The following is a 21,696-nucleotide window of genomic DNA, read 5'->3' as shown; positions in this document are numbered from 1 at the left end:
AACACTTTCCTCTCTTACTCCTTGTTCCCAGATTGAACAACTAGAGAAAAGGAATAGCTTTGAATAAGTCATGTTCTTCTCATTTGTGGAGAGCAAGTTCTGTCCGCAGGTTCTTTGCATCCAGAAATGGCCAAGCACTCTGCGGGATGTCCACGTTGAGTCCATAGACTTTCACAGATGCACTGCAAAAGCTAGGACTTGTAATAAATAACTAGAAACTAATTTCTGCAGCTGTGAATGACATTGCAGTACGTTTGATGTACAGTTACTGTCTTTTTTTTTTTTCCTGCTTGTTGGGTTTTTTTTTTATTTTTTTTTCCCCTACAGCAAGGTAGGATGTTTCCTTAGTGTGTGTATTGTATGTAAGTGTAGATGAATCCAAGGGGAGAATGGGAATAAACTCTGCTTCGGTAGTTGTGCTTTTACTGTGTGGATGTTCATGCTCTTTTCTGAGAGAAATTTAGTTAAAAAGCAGTGACCCCTGTGGTCAGTTGAGCATCCTTCTGTTGCACTGGAAGATTTTTTTTCAGAGAGCTGCAGCTTCAGTATTGATTTGTTTTCTGTACTTTTGGTTATTACTGGAGAAAGGGCTAGTATAGTGGTGAGAGACAATATGCAAGTAACCATAGTTATTGATAATGGATTTGCTTGGGAAATCCCACCACTTCTGAATAGTTGCTCTGGTTTCTAAAACAAGACAAAACACCTGGCAGTGTTGATCTGAACCAGCTGTCCTGTATTGTATGGTGCTGTGCATGAAAGTAGCATTACAAGCTAGAGTAGTAAACACTGTTAAAAAAGTATGGAAAAAAAAGGTAGAAGATTTAAAGTTAGGAAAACCCACATGCCATCTGATCTAGATTCTGTTGAGAAGTGTCTCTTGTACTCCTTTTATTTTTCCAGAATAATTAATTCTATTGTAACTGAAATTTAAACAAATTTACTTTTCTATGAGATAAGAAAAGCAGGAAGAATGTCGTCTTACAGATTGATTTGTAAGCTGATATACATCATTTTCGTTTGCAGTGACTGTGTTGGAGATCAGCTGTCTTTACTCAAGCATACAGTTTTTCATCTTATTCTGCTGCTTGTGTGACTTTAATATAGCTGCTTTATAAAACTAAATCAGTTACTGTGGCCTGGGCGTTGTGAGGCAGAAGGACGAATCCCTTCCCTCAGCTGCTCAGTTCTCCCCTTTCCTGCATCCCGGTGCTCCCCGGGAGGGACCAGCTGGCACCACAATCAAACCAGCCTGGGCACTGGTCCGGCGCTGGGAGATGGTGGCACAGAGCTCCGGATCCGCCTGACTGCCAGCAGGATGTTTGCTAGCAATGGGCTGGCAGTGGCTTGTAGGCAGAGAAACTTGCTGTCTGCTATTAGTAATATCTTACAAGGAGAGGATTTGAAAACTAAGATGCTTGCATTCAACTACAAGAATTTGAGGTAGGATGACCTACATGACTAAAAAATACTCATATTTCTTTGATACTTCCAGTCAAAATACAGTGATATTTTGAACAAAGTAAGTAATGTAACTGTGCATTATTTTCTGGTTTTAGGATGTTCGCTGTATAAAAACAGGTGAAAAATAGATTACATTTGCTGTTCCACCTAAGGACTAAACCAGTTGATATTAGTTTGTCATGTGTGTAGTTTTCAAAATACCGCTAATATGAGCCTGTTCTCAAGTGTGGTAGTTCTGCTGTGAAGCAGCCTTGCTATTGACTTATATTAGACAATATTCTTGGAAATATAATAGATTTGGAGAAGAACCCATCACACTGAAACAGTAATTTCCCTGTCTCTAAGTGCTATAGACTTAATTTTTTCACTATGAATCAGAGAAACTCACTTTTTGGGGATTGCTAGCTGTCCTATTTAATCTTACAGTATACTGCATAAATTTCTGTTGAGAAGGCATTTATTAATTGTGAAATATAGCTTCTATCTTGGCATTATTGCCAAGCAGCAGCAGAATATGGGCGGTGCAAAGGAAAACAAAACAGTTTTGAAAGTAGTTATGGTAAATAATACATACACAAACCCTGTTACTAGCAATAAAAGTAAGCTAAATAAACATGGATTTTTCGAAAACGTTGCAGCTTTGTCCTGTATGAGACACCAGTTTTAATATCCAAGAATATCTGTACCCACTCTGGTCACTTAAGTGTGCTAGTGAACACCTGAAAAAAATTTTCAGCAGTGCTAAATACTTGATTGAAGAACTGGAGAGAACTGGAAGAATGCATTCACCTGAGCAATTAATACTGCTTTAGAAGTCTGCAGTTTTATAGTGCTTGTAGGTTTGTGTTTTGTGATTTTTTTTTTTTTTTCTGTTTGTTTGGTTTTTGTTTGGGGTTTGTTTTGTATGCGGTGGTTTAGTTTGTTTTTTTCAGCTGTATCCTGCCTTGGTTCTGTCCCAGTCGTCCTCTGCAAGCCTGGTAGCCCTTTTGACAGACTGTGTTATCATCCGGGAGCAACAGTGTCTCTTGTCTGTTAGTGGGGAGCTAGAGCTGTTTTTTGTAAGGAAAGATTCACAATCAGCTATTTTGTCTTTACTCTTCACTCTGTGCGAGGTTCATAAGAAGTGTCTCCATGTGCGATATGGGGAGGCTGTTTCCAAAGCCAGGGCTGGGAGCCCAAGATGAAGTCTAGCTCTGCCTGAAGTCCTCAGGGCACAATGTGGCTCTTGAAGGCTGAAGGTGAGACTGGGAGGGGTCCACGGTCCAGTTGGTTTTCTGCAATTTGTGCCTCTCATGCCCAGAGTCTCCGCTGCCACCCAACAGAGAGTGGGCGGGAGAGGAGGAGGAACGGAAGAGAGGGAAGGTGAGAAGAAAAGACAGTGCTTCCTTCCCCCCACCTCCCCCTTTCATCGTTACAGTACTTGCTTAGTTACATGAAACACAGGAATCGTTACTGGTTTTCCCAGTGGCAATGCATCTGCATGAGCAACGAAGCTGGTGAAGTGTCTAGAGAACAAGTCCTAAGAGGAGCGGCTGAGGGAACTGGGGCTATTTAGTCTGGAGAAAAGAGGGTCCTCAGGGTAGATCTCACTGCTCTCTACAACTACCTGAAAGGAGATTGTAGCAAGGTGGGTGTCAGTCTCTTCTCCCAAGTAACTAGTGATAAGATGAGAGGAAATGGCCTCAAGTTGTGCCAGGGGAGGTTTGGATATTCGGAAAAATTTCTTCGCCAGAAGGGTTATCAAGCATTGAAACAGGCTGCTCAGGGAAGTGGTTGAGTCACCATCCCTGGAGGTATATGAAAGATACGTAGATGTGGCACTTAAGGACACAGTTATGATGCCGTGAAAAGCCAGAATTGAAGACTTAATAGTCGGAAGGCTGTTAAGTAGGTATTCTTTATTACGGCGCCAGCGGGGTGGGGAGGAGAATGGAAAGAAACAGGCAGAAACTGGTGGGTCGGGATGAGGGCAGTTTAGCAGAACAGCAAACAAAGGGAACAGCAGCAACAACAACGATACAGATAAGGAGAATACACAAAACAAAACAGCAGAACGCAGAGAGCCGCTCTCACCGCCCGCCGCCGCTGCGAGCTCCCGAGCCGCGAGTGAGTTCCCGCCTCCCAGCTCCCCCCAAACCGGAACCCAGCATGACGGCACATGGTATGGAATACCCGGCACTGTTTGGCCAGGTTGGGGCAGCCCACCCGGCTGTATTTGCTCCTGGCTCCTGGCGAAAATTAACCCTGTCCTGACCGAACAGTTACATTCACAGTTATCAGTTTAGTGGTGGACTTGGCAGTGTTAGGTTTACAGTTGGACTCGATGATCTCTAAGGTCTTTTCCAACCTAAATGATTCTGTGCCTCTGTGCTGCATGGTATGTAGCACGTGGTTCCAGTGGACGTCTTTGGACCGTTCTAGTTTCAGTGTAGGGGAACGCCAGCTAAGAAAAGTCAGTTCAAGAGTAGCCTATTAAATGCAGTTGTTCACAGTGCCCAGCTTCCCCATGGTGACCTTTGCCTGAGGACGTGGATGGGGTGGTCAAGTTCATCAGCTTCCTGTTGGGTGCAAACACATAGGGGAATAATGCAGTAGTTGGAAGAGATCCGTTGTTGTCTAAAAGGCAGTGGTGATGTGTATACAAGTATTTCTACTGCTTTTCCATACATCTCTGGTCTGAATTGCTAATTACAAGGTTTTGGCCTGTTTTGTTTTGCACTTAGGAATACTGTGAACATGCAACTTAAAAGAGGTTGTGATCATTCACCCTTATTTACTTCCTGTTGCTTCAGAAATAAACAAGGTTTGTGCCCAGGGTTTAATGTTGATTTTAATGCTGATATGCTGCTGTTTGTGTTGCACTCTTTCTGCAGAGAGAGGAATTTTATTACATCAGCCAAGTGTGTGCTGGTAGGATCATTTTGTTGTTTTTCTTACCCGGATTGTTAGAAACAAGGGCAGCTCTATGGAGACAAATTTTACGGGTAACAGGCTGCTTCTTACTGCTCTTTCGTATGTAAAGTTCATAAAGGCAGAAGAAACGTTCTTTATGTGGCTGGAAGAAGTTCATGCTTTAGGTTGCTGTTGGGAAGAAAAAAAACAGTATCACCACCACCACAACAAATGGGTGTCGACTTTGCGTAATACCACGGTCCTTTTAAAAAATAAAAAAATCTAGTGGCTTTTAAAGCTAAATAATCTGTGTTCAGACTCACTATTGTCATTACTGAACGTGCTGTTCGGGACTGCCATCTTTCGCCTTTAGCGCATAGCCATACTGCTTAGATGTAACAGCCTGTGCCAAATTCAGAGATTTTCTTACCCGTCTCACCCCTCCCCCAGTTACTTGGAAAGGCAAACAGACCAAAGCACTCTTCCCTGTTCGTAATAATGGCTCCTTGTTTCATTGTTCTAGTAGAATAACTTTTCTAGGAAGGCTTTTTTTTTTTACTTGCTTGTTTACTGCTAATGCAGGAGCCACCCTCTGGAACAGTTTTTGTTCCCTGTACCTTTGTTGATGTCTGCAATGCCAACCAAACACACACTTATCTTTTCAGATCCCAGGTTATTTTCCTTTTTTGTTTGTTTTTTTTTGTGCCCCCCCTGGCCTCCCCCCCCCCTTTTTTTTCAGGGGCTTCTTAGCAGCGTTTCCTCTCTTGAATGGTATGGTTTAGTCATTGCCGTGCAGTTCAGGTTGGCAAAGTAAAATTTCAGTTCTGCTCTATTCCCAACGGCCTGTAACTGGTACTCTGTTTGTCCAATTAGTGCAAATCAGTTTATTCAGGCCGTTTGAAAACAAAAAACGCCAGGCAAAATGGCATTCAAAGATGCTAAAGATTTTTTCTATGGAATGAAGCAAGAACTCAGAATTTGCTCTCCAAAAACGTTGAGGAAGCAGATAGCTCGTTCTGTTTTGATTTGTTTTTTTTTAATCAGTAGTTCTCTATCATTGTAGTATTCAGCAAACTTTTCCTGACACGGCATAGATTAGTTGTTTTGTAAGCTTTCATTGTAATGTTCTGATTCTAAATAACCTACCAGTTCCTCCATTTCAAATGATTTTGCTGAGGTGCAAATATTTCTGAGATGTTTCGATTCTTCCAGCATATGTTCAAAACCAGTACAATGTTTCAGTATTGGCTTTTGTTTGATATGTTTTTCAGCTCTAGGTTTTAATAGCAGTACTCAGGTTTGCAGGATAATTTCAGCTTGCTTTTCTGTTGTCTTGCCAGCTAGTGACCAAGAGTGACCAGTTACAAAATTCCAAATTAACACTAATCTGGTAAATTTTAGTTTCTGAAAGTAATCTGCTGTATTTATATAATGTATGCAAACTGAGAATGTTGAAAACCAGAACTTTCATTCTCTCAGCCTGAAACTTGTTAACTTACTAGGAACACTTTTCGTGTATGTGAGTGTTCCAAAAATACGTGTCAGTGGAGAATTTTCTCCTATTTTTGTCGTTATATTTTGTGTCTGTGCTCCAACCAACTTTCACTTTCCTTCTGCCTGTCAGGATTTTTGCGTTGCACACATTTTTGTCTTCTGGGTTACCACGTTTCTCTGGTAAATAGTGTCCTTTGTACTCCTTGAAGCAGAGGAGAGATTGTAAACCTGGAACTAGTTCAGACTTTGTTGCTGTCAGGGCTGGGTTGCCAGCTTGAGATCACACTGGAACAGGTCAAAGGAGTGGAAAAAATGCCATAGTGGTGTGATTGCACAAGCATGAGCAAATAGTTTTCTTGGAGCTTGAGTGTCTATGAATGAACCACCTGAACGTGTCAACACAGGTCTCTTCTTTCTAACATAATTCATATATAGAGCCACTACTTTGATCTTTACCATAACCGATGATTAGGGTCAATGATAGTTGTGGGGTGTGGTGTTTGTGGGTTGTTTTGGTTTTTGGTTTTTTGTTTTGTTTTTTTTTTGAGTGATCATTCATCATCTCCTAAAGCAGAAAGGCTGCTTTTACACATGAAGGGTTTTATTTGGTCCTCAGCCCTGCAATGACAATATATTTTGCCTTGCACAAATGATTTAAAACCTTCTTTTGGCATAAATACTACCTTTTTTCCCCAACCTAACGAGATGCCATGGAGCAAACAGTTTGAGGTGTGAAATTTCACACTTCCTTCATGGCTAGCAAATCCAGACTGGTTTTTGAAGATCAGATCTGCGTTTATGTGCAAATGAGGTGATTAAAAACTTTGCATTGAAATTCACAGATGAAGCTGTGTAGAACCCTGTAGTTAAATGTGAATTTTGGGTAGCCTAAGGATGGACTGTATTACTTGGCCTTGTTTTATGAAGAGATGAAGCATGGTCTGTACTGTTACAGGTACCTCAAAGATGAGGTTTTCTGCACTTCTTAGTTGGACATTGATGCAATATTTGTTACATGCTATTTGGTTTCTGAAATGTGAAAATGACTCGTGAAATTTCCCTGAACTTTTTCAGAAGCCACTTTTAAACAAGTGGTGGATGTGTCTATTCAAGTGCTTACAAAAGCAGAATTACCTTTTGGTTCTCAGGCTAGTGTGTGGTAGTTCAAGACCAAATGAGAATTTGTCTTTTGTTTCAGTTGAAAAAGATGTAAAAAACACAAAGGCAGAAACCTTAAATGTGTATGTGTGGTCAGTCTAGCCTGTATTGGAGCTTTCTGGCAGTTTGCTTTGTGGGTATTTGAAATTCTTTAGCTTGATTATCAGTTTGTTACTGAGCTGAAAAATGGGAGTCCTTAAGTCTTGTTAAAGGCTTGCTTAAAGAAAAGCAGTACTGAGAATTGTGTTCGTGCTGGTGACAGATCCTAATGCGTGCTAAATAAGGATGTAGGAAGCAATTTTATCAGCATTCAGCCAAAAATCACATTTCCAGATGCCACGTGGACAGTTTCGCTCCTGCTAGGAAAAGATAGCACATGTGCTTGCTTCCTCATGCGGTCTCTTCTTTGTTCTCTGTAAAACTGAGATGTAGCTCCTTCCTGTTTGATAAAACTAGGAGTTTTGAGTACCACCCCTAAATACCTATGAACAATGATTATAATCACATCCGTTACCTCCACATGTACATCAGTTGTCCTTAATGCTAGGTAACTGTTGTTCTGTGATGTTGCACTAAAACATAAAGTAGGCTCTTCTGTCACAAGGGCATAATGGATGGTGAGTCTGCACTTGAGATCTTAGTTGTCTCTGCTTTTCGTGTACGGAAATAGAAGTGAAGAAAATTGATGCAACTTGAACTGTGGTTTGGAGAAGTACTGTTGTCTTACAGTACTACATATTGTTTTCAGCTGTGGTGGGATTTAATACATTGTTTTATGGGCTTTATGTTTTGGAGGCGGTGGAAGAAATGTTTGTATCTTGGAAATATTTTATGAATGTACTGGAAGTAATTTTGGGAAATAAGATTTTGTGGTTATTAATTAAAGAATTAGAAAGTGCAATGATAGAGTTATCTTCTAGACATAAGCTATACACTGGTAAGTCAGGAGAAAAATAGGCTATATGCAGAAGTAAAAAGCAGTACTTTATTTTCTTATTTGAACAAAATGAAGTGCCCATACTTAATATAAGTGAAGTTCGTTTTCGTTTGAGTTACTGCTAAATAAGAAATACATGCATTATTATTCTTTAATGACACAGCTTTCCTCCATCCCTTCTTTTTCACTGAATATAAAACATTGTCCGTTTTCACTGAATATAAAACATTGTCCTTCTTTTTCACTGAATATAAAACATTAACCTTCAAGAGGGTATAAACCACAGGAAAACTACTCTATCAGCACTTGCTATTATGTGTCATTATCATGAATAATTTGTGGGAAATGGACATAGAAAGAAGACTGATATTCCGTGTTTTATATCTGTGTCTTTCTGACTAATCAGTGACTTAAATTCTTCATATTTGTTGAAGTATTAAGAATTTTTGTTTGCAGTGATGTCAACGTATTAAGGTCAGACTGAGCATAATAATAGCATTTCTAATGTTGCAAGTAGCAAAGGGGTTGTATCTTTAAATAGTCATTTGATTTGAGTTCAGAGATCAGGAAGAACATGTCCTGAATTAGGATAGCAATCCTCTTTTTTTGTGGTGGTTTTTTTTTTTTTTTTTTTTTTTAGAAAGCAAAAAATACATTGAGTTATCCGGTTTAGACACTACCTGTGAACTGAGAGAGTACCTCTGTAAGCATCTCTTCAACCTGCAGAAACAGAACAGTATGTCATTAGGTTGGCCTCTGCACTTGCGTTCATCTGAAAAAGGGAAGGTTAAGCTTACAGGTGATAACATAAGACTCCTTGAGATAAGTTTAAAAATATTTCAGTACAAAGAGGAAAAAAGACAACACAGAATCCACAACCCTGAAATAATAGTGTGACCTTGCAAATACTTTCCTGCACATGTTCCTTAATAATACTTTGCAACACAAAAATTGGAGTGGGATTTGATAGTGTTCTCTAGTTGGGAGGATTTCTCAGTGCAATAGTTCCTGTTCTAACCAGATGACTAGCTGTTGAACAAGAGGAAAGCTTGGTACAGGAACAGGTGCTTTTATTACTGAGTCAGCATGCTGGATTTGCTCCAGGTCCTGTCGTACAGGGACCAGGTGATATTCCCCAAATGAGTGCGTGCTAGTTGAGTCCGTCAGGGAGAGCTCATGGCTTCCTTTTCAGCAACAGAGCTTACTTGTGCGTGATTTTCTATGTGTGTAAGTAGTTGGGTTTTGTTTGGTGGTGAGGGAACAGGAGGGAAGTAGTTGTGTTCCTCACTTCACCTCCTGCTGATGTTTATGCCGACAAAGAGAATTTGTTGTTCCTGTTCTAAGAACAAATGGATGTGTATCTAGCCTGTAACAGCTCTTTATTGTTTCTTTTGAAGGCTGAAAAAAGGTCCTTTCTAATAGTGCATATGATCATCTTAAAAATGTTAGTATTAACTACATGGGTAGGGAATCTTAAAATCAGGGAAGAAATAACAGAGGTAGTGTGGAGGGAAATAACAAATGTGGAATTTACAGATCACAATGGACTTACAGAATTCATTGTAGCAACAAGACTTACCTTAAGTTTCATTTTCCTGAGATAGCTGGATGGAGGTGTGTGCTGGTGTCCCATTATAATCTACAAAGAAAGAAATTGATTCCTGTTGCGCTGCTAAGCTGCTGATGTAATACCAATATAGTGCCTGGAGAAGCACTTGTGGCTGTAATTATGAAGCAGATAACTACCTAGCTGCTTATTTAAATAACACCTTTTGGACCTATGATAGCTATTGTGAAAATAAGTGTCTCATGCAGCTTCTGTCTGTCTGCTTTTTTCTTCACAAATGTTTTGATAGCTCTTGTAGTATTACTTGTGCATTATCATACCATAACTTATGTTAATGATCATGTGTGCGTGTTGTATTTTTCTTGCAGTGTCTGTCTTCAGGCTTTGTAAGTTGTTGCTGTTTTATGTAATGTAATTTGTGATCATTTGTCCAACAGCTTCCGCTAATAATAGAAAACACTTTAAAATTTTAGTTTAAAATGTAGATGTTGCCGCTTGCACTGACTCCAGTGGAACCTCGCATGAATCCCGTGAGTTCATCTGGTAGAATTCCCATGTAAACTTAACCGAAAAGTGAAGAACTTGATGAATGGGTTTATATCAGAGCTGCTCAAATGCATCAGCTATGCTCATATTCACATGAAAATGTGCAGCCATCTGACAGCCAGTGGAAGACAATGAAGGGGTTGTTTCAGCAAGGATGGTCATGCTGTGCCTTTACTGCTTACTTCATTTCTCTCTGCGTGGAGACTTCTCTACTTCTGCCACTAGGAGAGAACAGTAGCGTGTTTTAGAAGAGCAACATTTTTATCATTGCTGTCTGTGCATGTTTGAAATCTACTCGCCAAGTGTCTTAATTTAGTTTTGGTCCATATGGAGCATGATGATACGCAAGTGCCATTAATTCACCTTTTTAGCTTAAGTAGCATAAGAGGAGTGTAGTGGGTCAAACTGCTTCAACCCTCCTGATAAACCATGTGTCTGTCACTGTGAGGCTGCGTTATAGAGCTTCCGCTTGCTTAGTTTGCTCTTTAAAAATAACTTTTAACTTCTTACTCAGCTTAAAAAAAGCCAGAGACTCCACAGCGGGACTGTCCAACTCAAAGGTTCCCTATGAGGAGTGTGCCTGCTTGGACCTGCTGGGGGAAGTAACTCCTTAGGGCTGTGTAGTAAAGAATGTGTGGCTGTACCGGGCTGTACATGCCAGAAGAGGGGACACAACACAGGGAAGAGCCTCCTCTCCTGATAACCAGCTTCTGTCCTTGCCTCTTCCACAAAACTCTTTATGGGGTTTTTGGAGTTGCTCTCCTATTGCATCCTTTGTGTACTGGGCATCTAACTTTGAGATCGCAAGCTGACAGGGAGAAGGACATCAGCTGGTCTCTGAGGGACACAACACAAGCAAGCAGAAAGATTCAAATGTTACAAGATGGCATGTAGGATTATCTGCTCTCCAAAGTTTCTTACACTAGATATCCAGATGATTAGACACTGCCAATCTTAGTGTAAGGTGTGTGTGTCTGTTCGTTGTGTGTATGTTGAGGCTGTTAACACACCCATGCTGTGGGGCAGATTTATGAAAATAAGTTGATTTGATAGGCATTTTGTTCCGGCAGTGAAAAGCAGGACAGAAGAACTCGTGAGGAAATGCATCGCTGTGTGTGAAGAGCAGGCTTTCCATCCGGCTTGCAATAACCAAGGTGTAGCATCATGCTTGGAGGGATGAGGTAACAAAATACCAAGAGCTGCTCATGAAGCAAGGGACGTGCCCAGGCTGTCTGCTGAGGGAGGCAGGAGGCCCTTTGGGGGACTATAGTAAGTGAGCGTGCAATTAGACTGTACTCTAATGCGTGTGCAGAGCCAGGGCAAATCCAAGCTCTACAGCAATTAGAGGACGGGTGTTCCCTACCTTGTGAGTTTGCTTCTCCTAAGGTTCTTCTCCTGTAAGCTTTTGCTGTGCAGGGTGCTCGATTGTCATGTGCTATAAACATGCAGTCATGAAGAGGTAACTTTGGCTGTTACTGAAAATCTGGAATCTTTTCAGTTTTGGTGTTAAGGAGACTCTCTGGCCTTAATGCTGAATTCAAGTCATGTGGTGGTCTCAGCAGACTGTGAAGACTGTGCAGATCTTTTCACTTAGTAGAATAGGAAGGTCCTTTCTTTTAGATAATTTTTTTGTTTGTAGTGAAAGGTTTAGGTGTACTGCTTTCTCTTTTGCAGACCTAAGTCTAAACAAAGAAAACCTCAGTCAAAACATTTATACAGGACATAGTAGCAACATTCTACTGTCCTTTCACTCAGCCAGCTTGTGTAATGTTCTGGTATAGTATTTCTAATGTATTGTTCCTTGGAAGATTTTTTTTTTTAATTTTAGATGAGCTTAAACATCTCAATGTTTTCTTAGGATAAGTAAGTTCTGGTACTGAAATTCACAATGAGGAAGCTGTAAACCAAGAATAGTCCATCTCACTTGTCTTCCTTGTATTTCCATAGATAATCTGTGCTATGGTAATAAGAAAAAATATCACTGTATTTGGACTGGCAAAAATAAATCACAGAAATTCTTTCAGATTTCATGTACAATATATTTTGGATGACATTGCATGGATCCCGCACCCGCCTTTTTTCTGGTAGGACAGAGAAACACAGTAGGACTCAACTCTGCAATAGTTCTACTGATAGTATCTACTCTACTTGAAATTAATATACTGTGTACATTTGAGTTGATCTGCAATGGAATTGAGGGCAGACTTTACATGATTCTGAAGACTGAGAATGAGCAGACAATACTGCGAGAAGCAGCTGATCCAGAGGGCAGATAACATTGTTGAACAAAAGTAGCATATATTGCAAAGATCTGCATGTGTAAACATCATTGTTACTACTCCCATCTTTGCTTTGTACAGTGCAACATGGACTCCATATCTGTGAAAAACATCAAGGAAGTGAATGCTTCGTACTAAGGAATATTCCCAAAGCAGTGTCTTCCAGAAAGTTTTTCTGGAGTGTTACAGGGGTGTCTTGGGGAGAGAAATCTGAAATTCCGTGGCATTGTGGTGTTCAGGTGTAGCGTTTCCTTTTTGGGTTGGTTTGGAGTGGGTGGGTGGGCTGGAGTTTCAACTGAATTAAGTAGTAATATTAAGTGGAATATAGCAATTATGTAGCGTCTTTTCTATTAGTTGTGGAAAAAACCCAAAATGAAATTAATTTGGATGTTATTTATACTCTGTTACATCCATTCTCCCCTCTTTGCTGCCCCATCTCTTACGCTGAGGTTGAATATGTGTTTTTACTGGGGAATAGGCAGGAGGGAACATAACTGTGAGAAAGTGAGGACTAGTTTAATTGTTGTCTGCATTTGTCATCCCTCTGGGGGAAAACTGCCCCAGTGGTGGTAAATGGATCCTATCTTGGAGAAGCTGTCCCAGTAGGCTCCTGTTACACCGGGAAAATAGCATGTAGCATTTATTTGGACTTCGCTGACTATAAGAAGATTGTCAGATCTGGAATTACAACTGTGTGGATGAACCAATGGAAATTCTTGTTTTAGGTGGGCACTTAGACTGAATGAAGCAATGGGATTGAAAAGAATAATTTGCTGTGCTAGCAAAAGTCTACAGCAGTGGTAGACTCCATGACAACATGTAACTTGGGTGTTTGATTTAGAGTTCCCAGCATGTTGTGAATCATAAAAAGGAATTTAAAATATTATCTTTAAAAGATTTTATGAAGAAGAAAATAGACTTTTTTTCCTTCTGCTTAGGCAGTGAAGTTTTGGTTCACTGAGCTCAGGTGCGGTATTCTGTTTTGAGTTTTGGTTAGTTTACTGGTTACTACAGTGAGAGAAGAGTTCCCAAACTGAAGAGTCTGGGAAAAGGTGTGGGTTTCTGGAGGAAATGCCTCCAGAAACTGTGCTGTTTCATTTTTAACTGCATGAATCATGCAGATTTGAAATGTCACCTGTGTTATTTCTTAGGGATAATACACAAAAAGATGATGTCCAGTTCTAATTTTTCTTCAAATGTGGAAAGCCGATGCAGATTTTCAACACTGACTGGCAGTTGCTGGCTTGTACATTAGCTTAGCTTTTTTGATGACTGCTTGTTTCATAACCTGATTTTTAGCATGGTATCAAAACATTTGTTAGCATCTGTTGTAGTTTAACCTGGCAGCTGGCAACTGCTTGCTCACTCTTCCGCTTCCCTGGCAGCGGGATGGGGAGGAGAAATGGACAAAAGGGAAAACTTGTGGGTTGCAATAAAGACAGTTTAATAAGGCAACAAAGGAAATACTATTACTACTACTAATAGTAATAATAATAACAATTGTAATAATGAATATACAAAACAAACTCTATACAATAAAATTTTTCTCACGACCCAACGACCGATCCTCAGATAGTCCCTGAGCAGAGCTCATGGACCCCCTGGATCTTCACAAATTTCATGAAATTCCCAAAAAAGGCTGAACTCCTAGAAAAGCTTGAACTGCCAGACAAAAGAGGATTTGAACTCCTGGAAAAAAAAGAAAAGCCGATCGCCTCCTGCCCCCCAGCCAACCCCATTCATAAACTGAGCATGACGTTTATGGTATGGCATATTTCCACTGGCCAGCTTGGGCTAGCTGCCTGGCTGTGCTCCCTCCCAGCTCCTGCACACCTGCTCATTAGCTGAGTGTGAGAAACTGGAAGAAGTTCTTGATTTATAGCTACAACTGAAAACATTAGTGTTATCAACATTCTTCTCATACCAAGTCCAGAACACAGCAGCTACTGGAAGGAAAATTAACTCTCCCAGCTGAAACCAGGACAGCATCAGTTCCTAATTTTCTTGCACATAAGTAAGATGCTGTTTTACGAATGCATTCCCAAATGGTATTTTGTTCTTGGGTTAGAGAGAGAATATGTTTCTTTTGTTAATGCTTCTTACGAGTGGTTAATTATCTTCCATTTTAAAAGTGTAGTCCTTGTTTGTAGCTGGTGTTATTTTCCTGTCTTTAGCACCCAATTACTGTCTTTCCTCACAACTTAATCTCTAGGTTTGAGTTCTTCAGTAATGGGCACTTTCCCTCCATTACTCTAATCATAACATCTTTGGAGTCATCGCTTCTTTTAATAATTGACCTTTCATGGTAACCTCTCTTTTTGATAATTTAAATAATTAAATTCTTTAAGTTTCTTGCTGTGAGGCATTTTCTGTCCTTGAATAATTTTTATAGCTGTTGCTGACCTTCGCCTTTAAGCGATGAGAGGTAGACAGTACAATTCTGTGGAGTATTTGATCATTAGTCTCCTTAGCTTTGTGTATGGAGCTATAACTGTTTCCCACTTACTGCTTCCCTTATTTGAATGTAGTTGTGAGAATAGTCCCTTTTGCCACAACATCCAACTGGATACATTTGTTGAGGGATTTATCTACTCTTACCCTCTCAACTCTTGTGCAGAGTCCTGCTTGATAGACTTCAGTCTCATGTTCAGAAGATTTGGTCCATGTTGTTTTGAAGAGTACTAGAGGGCTAAAAACACATGCCATGTCATCCATGAGATGTTTTAAAATATGTTGGCACCAGTGACATGGTAAAAGCAGAACCTGTGCTACATCAAGCAGGACTTCAGAGCCCTGGGAGTATGAGCGAAAAGGACAAGGTCTGAAGTGATCTTGTACTTTATCTTGTCAATCAGGAGACAGACGTGCAGGCAGAAGTCAACACAACATGCAGATCAGCACTTGGCTTCTGAGTGGTGTCATCACCAGGGCATTAACTTCTGTTGTCACAGGATGTTCTGCAATTAATACATATTACCAGGGACAGATGGGATCCACCTACCTGGAAGAGGAAAGAGAATCTCTGGGGACAGAGTGGCTGACTTAGTGAATCATGCTTTAAACGAATGAGCTTGGGGAATGGGCTTCAAAGCTGGGACACTTGTGTGCTCACAAGCGGCAGGGTGGATGAGTGCATCTACTAGAGGAGTGATGAACATGCCCCAACTCTCCAAAAAGGTTCTACCAAAAAGGTGAGAGAGTTGACAGTCAAACTGAAATGCTTCTATACCAATGCACTCAGCACAGTTAACAACCAGGAGGAGCTGGAAAGCTGTCATGTGACCACTGTCTCTGAAACTTGGTGGGGTGAATTGCATGATTGGAGCACTGCAGTTGATGGCTAGAAACTGTTCAGGAGGGACAGGCAAGGAAGGAAAGGTGGGGGTGTTGCCCTCTACATTAAAAAAATCGATTGATTGCACAGTGCTTTTTTTTTTCGAAAAACAGCAATGCAGAAGTCACAAGCTTATGGGTGAAAATTAGAGATTAAGCCACCAAAGGAAACCTAGTGGCTGATATTTACTACAGACCACTTATCAAGGGGAGAGGATGTTGATGAAGCGTACTGACTTCAATTACAAGAAGCATCACGCTTCCAGGCACTGATTCTACTAGTGGGCTTCAGCCACCCTGACATCTGTTGGAAATGATCTTTAAAGGTCCCTTCCAATCCAAACTATTCTGTGATTCTAAAACAAATTTTTTGGGCTTCAGGAGGGAGAAGACGGAGGTGTTCTTCAGCAGACCTGACAGCTGAGGTGTGAGATGAACAATAGCTCCATTGCATAGCCTTGTGTATTTGCCATAGGAAAGTCAGGAAAAAATTTAAGCATGCCTCTGTGTGATGAAGTCATATGTCTGAGAGAGTTTGAAGTCTTGTTTAATTAGGTTTTCAAGTACGTAACTGGTACTGACTATATTCTAGAATTATTTTGAGAATACTTTGCGGTATGTAGAGAACACTGCTGTAAATGCTGTGGAATGTGCACCAAGAAATCATAAAAATCATCTAATAATAAGTACCAAAGTGTTTTGTGATATTTGAAGCCTGGTCAATCATGCTTTGTGCTGAAAAGTATCGGATGTTTTCCTGTTCCAAGTTGTTGGCTGTAAATTCTACGGGCACGTACTAATCAATGCATAGCATATAAAATTAACTAATGCTCTTACCTGCAGTGTGGTAGTTATTGTGGGAGAGGGTGCTATATATTTAAAGGCTTTCATGGAATAATGCCTCAATCTGTTGTGGTCAGTAAGTTCATTTTCCTTCCTGAACAGGATACAAGGCAGCTTGCAGAAGTCAGTCAAGATGAATATGGTGAAGAGGATCATGGGCCGGCCACGGCAGGAAGAGTGTAGCCCCCAGGATAACGCTCTGGGCTTGATGCATCTGCGTCGCCTCTTCACAGAGCTCTGTCATCCTCCACGGCACATGACCCAGAAAGAACAAGAAGAAAAACTTTACATGATGTTGCCGGTGTTCAACAGGGTAAGCTAGAGAATCTGCAAGAGGTGTTGTCTTTGTTTGAACTGACTGCTCGTATTTTGTATGAAGCTTTTTTTCTGTTGGCATACTTTCCGTTTTCCCCTTCTCTTTGTGTCAGAGCAGGGTGGCGATAAACAGAGTGGCAGATGCTCTCTGTTAAACCTCCACCACCACCCCACCCCCCCCAGTGGTGAAAAAGGAGGAAAAGGGAGAGAGACTTACAAATTGACTATTACAACAGATTTACTAGTAATACTAACAACACTAATAATAAGAGAAATAAAACATAATGTACAAAACTGATACTAAGTTTCCCGGAGTTGGGTGCTGGGGCACTGGCGTCCTGCCAGCAGCTGCCAGGCAGCACCAGGAAGTCCTGGACTGGCCTCAGCACTAGATGGGAACTGGGCTCAGAAATGCACGGATCGGAATCTGGATCAGGATCACAGGCAGGACAACAGGGTCCTCTTCAGATGCTGGCCATGGATGAAGCGAGAGAGACCCTCGTGATCCCCCAGCTTTAAACTGAGTATGATGTGCATGGCGTGGAATACCTCGCTGGTCCATATCGGGTCACCTGTCCTGTCCACCTCTTCCTGCAAGTGCGACCCTTTATGACTCCTCACTTGCGGGACCCAAGAGGTCTGTCAGTGACCTTGGCTGCTATAGTAATAATTACAAACAGGGGCCTTTTTCTGCATTCCTTTCCTACCATTAGCTCAGTAAAAGTATAAACATGAGGACCTTCTTTGGAGTGGCCACTGTCTGTAAGATATGCAGCCAACTTCAGAAAAATGCAGTTACTTAGAACAACTTAGCTGTAAGGAAGATTCGCTGAAAGAGAATCGGTTCCGTTTTAACCAAAACCAGGACACCTTGCATAGTGTTGTGTTAGTGGATAAACCTGCTGTTGAAGAGTTCCTTCTGTTGACGCTTTTCTGAAGTGCAATTCACAGTTGCATGTAGACTGTCACAGAGCTTTTCTGCGCAGGTTGCTGTTATTACAGTCTCATCTGATTTCCAACCTAAAGTTACTTGTAGCAAGTTTATACCCACTTGTTTTCTGTGACAGCACTGTTCTTGAGTCTAAATAACTCTTCTTCCTTCTTTGCATTTATTGTACTGATGCATATTTAGTGATAACAATCTTAATATCTCCGTCAGACTTGGTTTTGTTGGGCTACGCAAGCTGAAAAATTTTAATCTCCTCTCGTGATAAATTCTCTGTATTCTCATCGCCCTTATAGCCCTTTTCCTGTGTGTTGAGTCTGAATCCCTGTTCTTGGACAAGGGGGATTTTGAACAAGTAATCTGTAGGGAAGATGTAGTAGCCACTTGTACAGTGCCATTCATATTTCACTATTGCCTTGTGCTCAGGCACTGAGATTTTGTTTAGAGACAGGATTGTGATGACTGCTGCTGGAATTACTAGGAGCTAAATCCTCCTGATGTCTTATGTCACTCAGTTACTCTGCCACTCCATTGTGAACAATAACTTTCATGGTAGTTTTAGTGTCTTGAAAGACCTACTGTGTACAGATCTAGCTTTCTTTTTTTTCCTGCTGTGACCTGAACCCTTGCTTCTGAAGCTCTACTTGGGTGATGGATTTGTGCTTGTATACACTACCATGGAGAACTGGAATCATCCGAAAACTAAAATGCAAAAACTTGATAGGAAAACCAACTCGGCTATTTCTTTTTTTAGACTGATGTTTTGTTGAAAGTGTGGCTTATGTTGATGTTCAATATTTGAAATGTTTACATGCTGTGTAGCCAAATTCATGCTAGGCAAGGCATAGTATTAACAGGACTTTCAGTCTACTAGGTAGCATGCTTTAATAGATAGATCCCCTACATGTCATTCCATTGCCCTAGGTCTAACTCCTAGTTCTAGTGGTAACCTGTTATGTGAGTGTGGGAGAAGCAGGCTCAGTTCATCTGCTTCCTCTTGTTTGTCTGCTTGGATTATATGTCCTTTAGTTATGGACTTTCTTAATTATTTTTTTACAAATTAGCACAATGTAATCTCAATCTTGGTTTCAGCCCCTGAAGGTTATTTTGATGCAATTATGCCTGGAAATATCCTTCTGGTGGGTACAGGTGGCTGATACTTCTGAAAAAGGTAACATCCCCTGTAGCTGCTTCAGCACTTAGTTGTTATCTGCAGTGGAGAAGGAATTCTTTCTTGGCCCTTGTAGTGGTTACTTGCAGTAGCAGTGTATCTATAGAAAACACAACTGGTGATATAACTGTGTTTAAGACAAACTAGCGCAGCAAGGCATGTCCTATTTTTGTGCAACAGTCTTTCCTTAGACTTTGATTAGACTTCAGAGATGAAAAGAACAGTTGAGTTTTAATTTCTTTGTTGTTTCTCTCTTCTCCTTTCTCTCTTTCTTTCTTACTACACTTTTTTTTTCTCCTTTACACTGCTTGCTGGCTTTGTCCTAATTCTCAGTCCCTCCGCTTGACCCTGTTGAAGCCTAGTTGTAATTGTCTCGTGTCTTTGCGCCATTGTTCTCTCTTACTGTCCTTCATTCAGCTTGTGTGTTCAAGCATTCTGAAAAATTAATCAGTAGCCCCAAGTTTTCTTTTTACTCCATCAAAATCAGCTCTTGCCTAACTAGTCTCAGGTACCATTTAGATATCTTGAAAAGATGAATGGTTTCCACGATCTACATCTGTATGAATGTATCTTGGCTACTCTTTTCTCCTAGATCCCACTATTTCCCTTGTTTATCATAGGTTTTTCCTCCTCCAGGTTCCCCACAGCTGTTTTCTATTCTTTAGAGAATACATCTAATTTTGTGGATGTGCTCTTTTCCCTTCTCTAAATCCTTTAGACTCTTTTGTTCCATTCTTTACTGAGGTGAACTTGATGCAGAAGACACACATCCTCCTGTGCTTACCAAATGTTTTGCTTTTGGATCCTACCTGTGGTTGTCTCTCTCCTTCTCTGGTTTCCTTGTTTGGTTTTAACATCACTATCCTCAAACGCTGACTGTTTTTAATCTGTTATGTGCTTGAAGTTGTCCTTCTTGCCACAAATACAGGCTGCTGCCAGATGTTGTCACCTCAGTTTCCAACCTCTGTAAGACCCGAATCATAGTCTGGCATGTTGAGGGAAGCATGTATTGTTTGTGCTCTTTCGCTTCCTTTCTTGCAGTCCCTGATAACCATTTTGAGTCATCAGTGAGCTGTTAGTGTAGCACAAGCACAGCTGATTTCTCTTGGTCAGTCAGGCCTCATCTGTCTTTATCACAGGGGGACTTTTTTCCTCGTGTTTCATATAAATGCATTCTTGTCTTCCTGTGCTCAAGAGGCTGAGCAGTTGTGTCATCATCTATTTGTTTCTAGTTCCACAGTAGACCTTTTTAGGTTCCTGATTAATGACCTTCTAATGACCTTAATGTTTAATTACCACCTTCTTTTGAGGCTTATGTATGGAGTCTGCTGTGGCAGTTTTGTGTCTTCTGGAGCGTCAGCTGTCTGTGGTATCGCATTTTTTGCAGCAATCCTGCTTGTTTAGTAACTCTGCGCATGAGATTAAGACAAACTCTTAAACTGATTGGAGCAAGAGATAGAACAGGAGAAAAATTAAATTTTCCGAATTTTCTCATTTGAGATTTGTCTGATGGGAGATAATATTTGTCATAGAACCATAGAATGCTTTTGGTTGGGAGGGACCTTTAGAGGTCATGTAGACCAACCCCCCTGCAGTGAACAGGGACATCTTCAACTAGACCAGGTTGCTCAGAGCCTCGTCCAACCTGGCCTTGAATGTTTCCAGGGTTGGGGCCTCCACTGCCTCTCTGGACAACCTGTTCCAGTGTTTCACCACCCTCATGGTAAAAAAATTCTTCCTTATACCCAGTCTAAATCCACCCTCCCTTAGTTTAAAGCCATTACTCCTTGTCCTATCACAACAGGCCCTACTGAAAAGATTGTCCCCTTCTTTCCTATAAGCCTCCTTCAGGTACTGAAAGGCTGCAATCAGGTCTCCCTGCAGCCTTCTCTTCTCCAGGCTTAACAGCCCCAACTCTCTCAGCCTTTCCTTGTGGGATTGGTGTTCCAGCCCCCAGATAATCTTTGTGGCCCTCCTCTGGACCCACCCCAACAGGTCCATGTCCTTCTTGTGCTGACGGCTCCAGAGCTGGACGCAGGACTCCAGGTGGGGTCTCAGCAGAATGGAGTAGAGGTGCAGAATCACCTCCCTTGACCTGCTCACCACGCTGCTTTTGATGCAGTCTAGGATATGGTTGGCTTTCTGGGCTGCAAGCGCACACTGTTGGCTCATGTCCAGCTTTTCATCCACCAGTACCCCCAAGTCATTCTCACCAGGGCTGCTCTCAATCCTTTCATCCCCCAGCCTGTATTCATAGCAGGAATTGCCCTGACCCAGGTGCAGGACCTTGCACCTGGCCTTGTTGAACCTCATGAGGTTCACAGAGGCCCACCTCTCCAGCTTGTCCAGGTCTCTTTGGATGACATCCCGTCCTTCTGGCGTGTCAGCGGCACCACTCAGCTTGGTGTCTTCTGCAGACTTACTGAGGGTGCGCTTGATCTTGCTGTCCGTGTTACTGATGAAAATATTAAACAGCACTGCCAGGGAGGGCACAGCCACAACTTCTCTGGGCAACCTGTGCCAGTGTTCCACCACCCTCATGGTAAAAAATTTCTTCCTTATACCCAGTCTAAATCCACCCTCCCTTAGTTTAAAGCCATTACTCCTTGTCCTATCAGAACAGGCCCTACTGAAGAGATCTTCCCCAGCTTTCGTATAGGCCCCCTCATTTTCTCTCTTTGGAGGTCTCTGAAGTTTTGTGTGAAATTAAGTTCCATTTTCTTCCTGATATTTTGAGAATTATTAATCAGT

At 41.3% G+C, this 21,696-nt stretch overlaps 1 protein-coding gene across 5 annotated transcripts in view; it reads left to right on the top strand.

Annotated features, from left to right (window-relative positions):
• The window catches only part of WDFY3 (WD repeat and FYVE domain containing 3), a 211,650-nt gene that overhangs the window by 45,159 nt on the left and 144,795 nt on the right, over positions 1–21,696 (top strand). For all 5 annotated transcript variants that reach the window (XM_075421129.1, XM_075421128.1, XM_075421126.1 and 2 more), the window contains one exon: positions 16,616–16,826. In XM_075421129.1, the coding sequence (XP_075277244.1) occupies positions 16,647–16,826 (180 nt within the window). In that variant the 5' untranslated portion in view covers positions 16,616–16,646. The remainder of the gene's footprint in view (positions 1–16,615; positions 16,827–21,696) is intronic.

This window comes from Opisthocomus hoazin, chromosome 5 (assembly GCF_030867145.1).
Source record: "Opisthocomus hoazin isolate bOpiHoa1 chromosome 5, bOpiHoa1.hap1, whole genome shotgun sequence".
Lineage (NCBI taxonomy): Eukaryota > Metazoa > Chordata > Aves > Opisthocomiformes > Opisthocomidae > Opisthocomus > Opisthocomus hoazin.
This window is presented reverse-complemented; position numbering and strand designations above follow the sequence as displayed.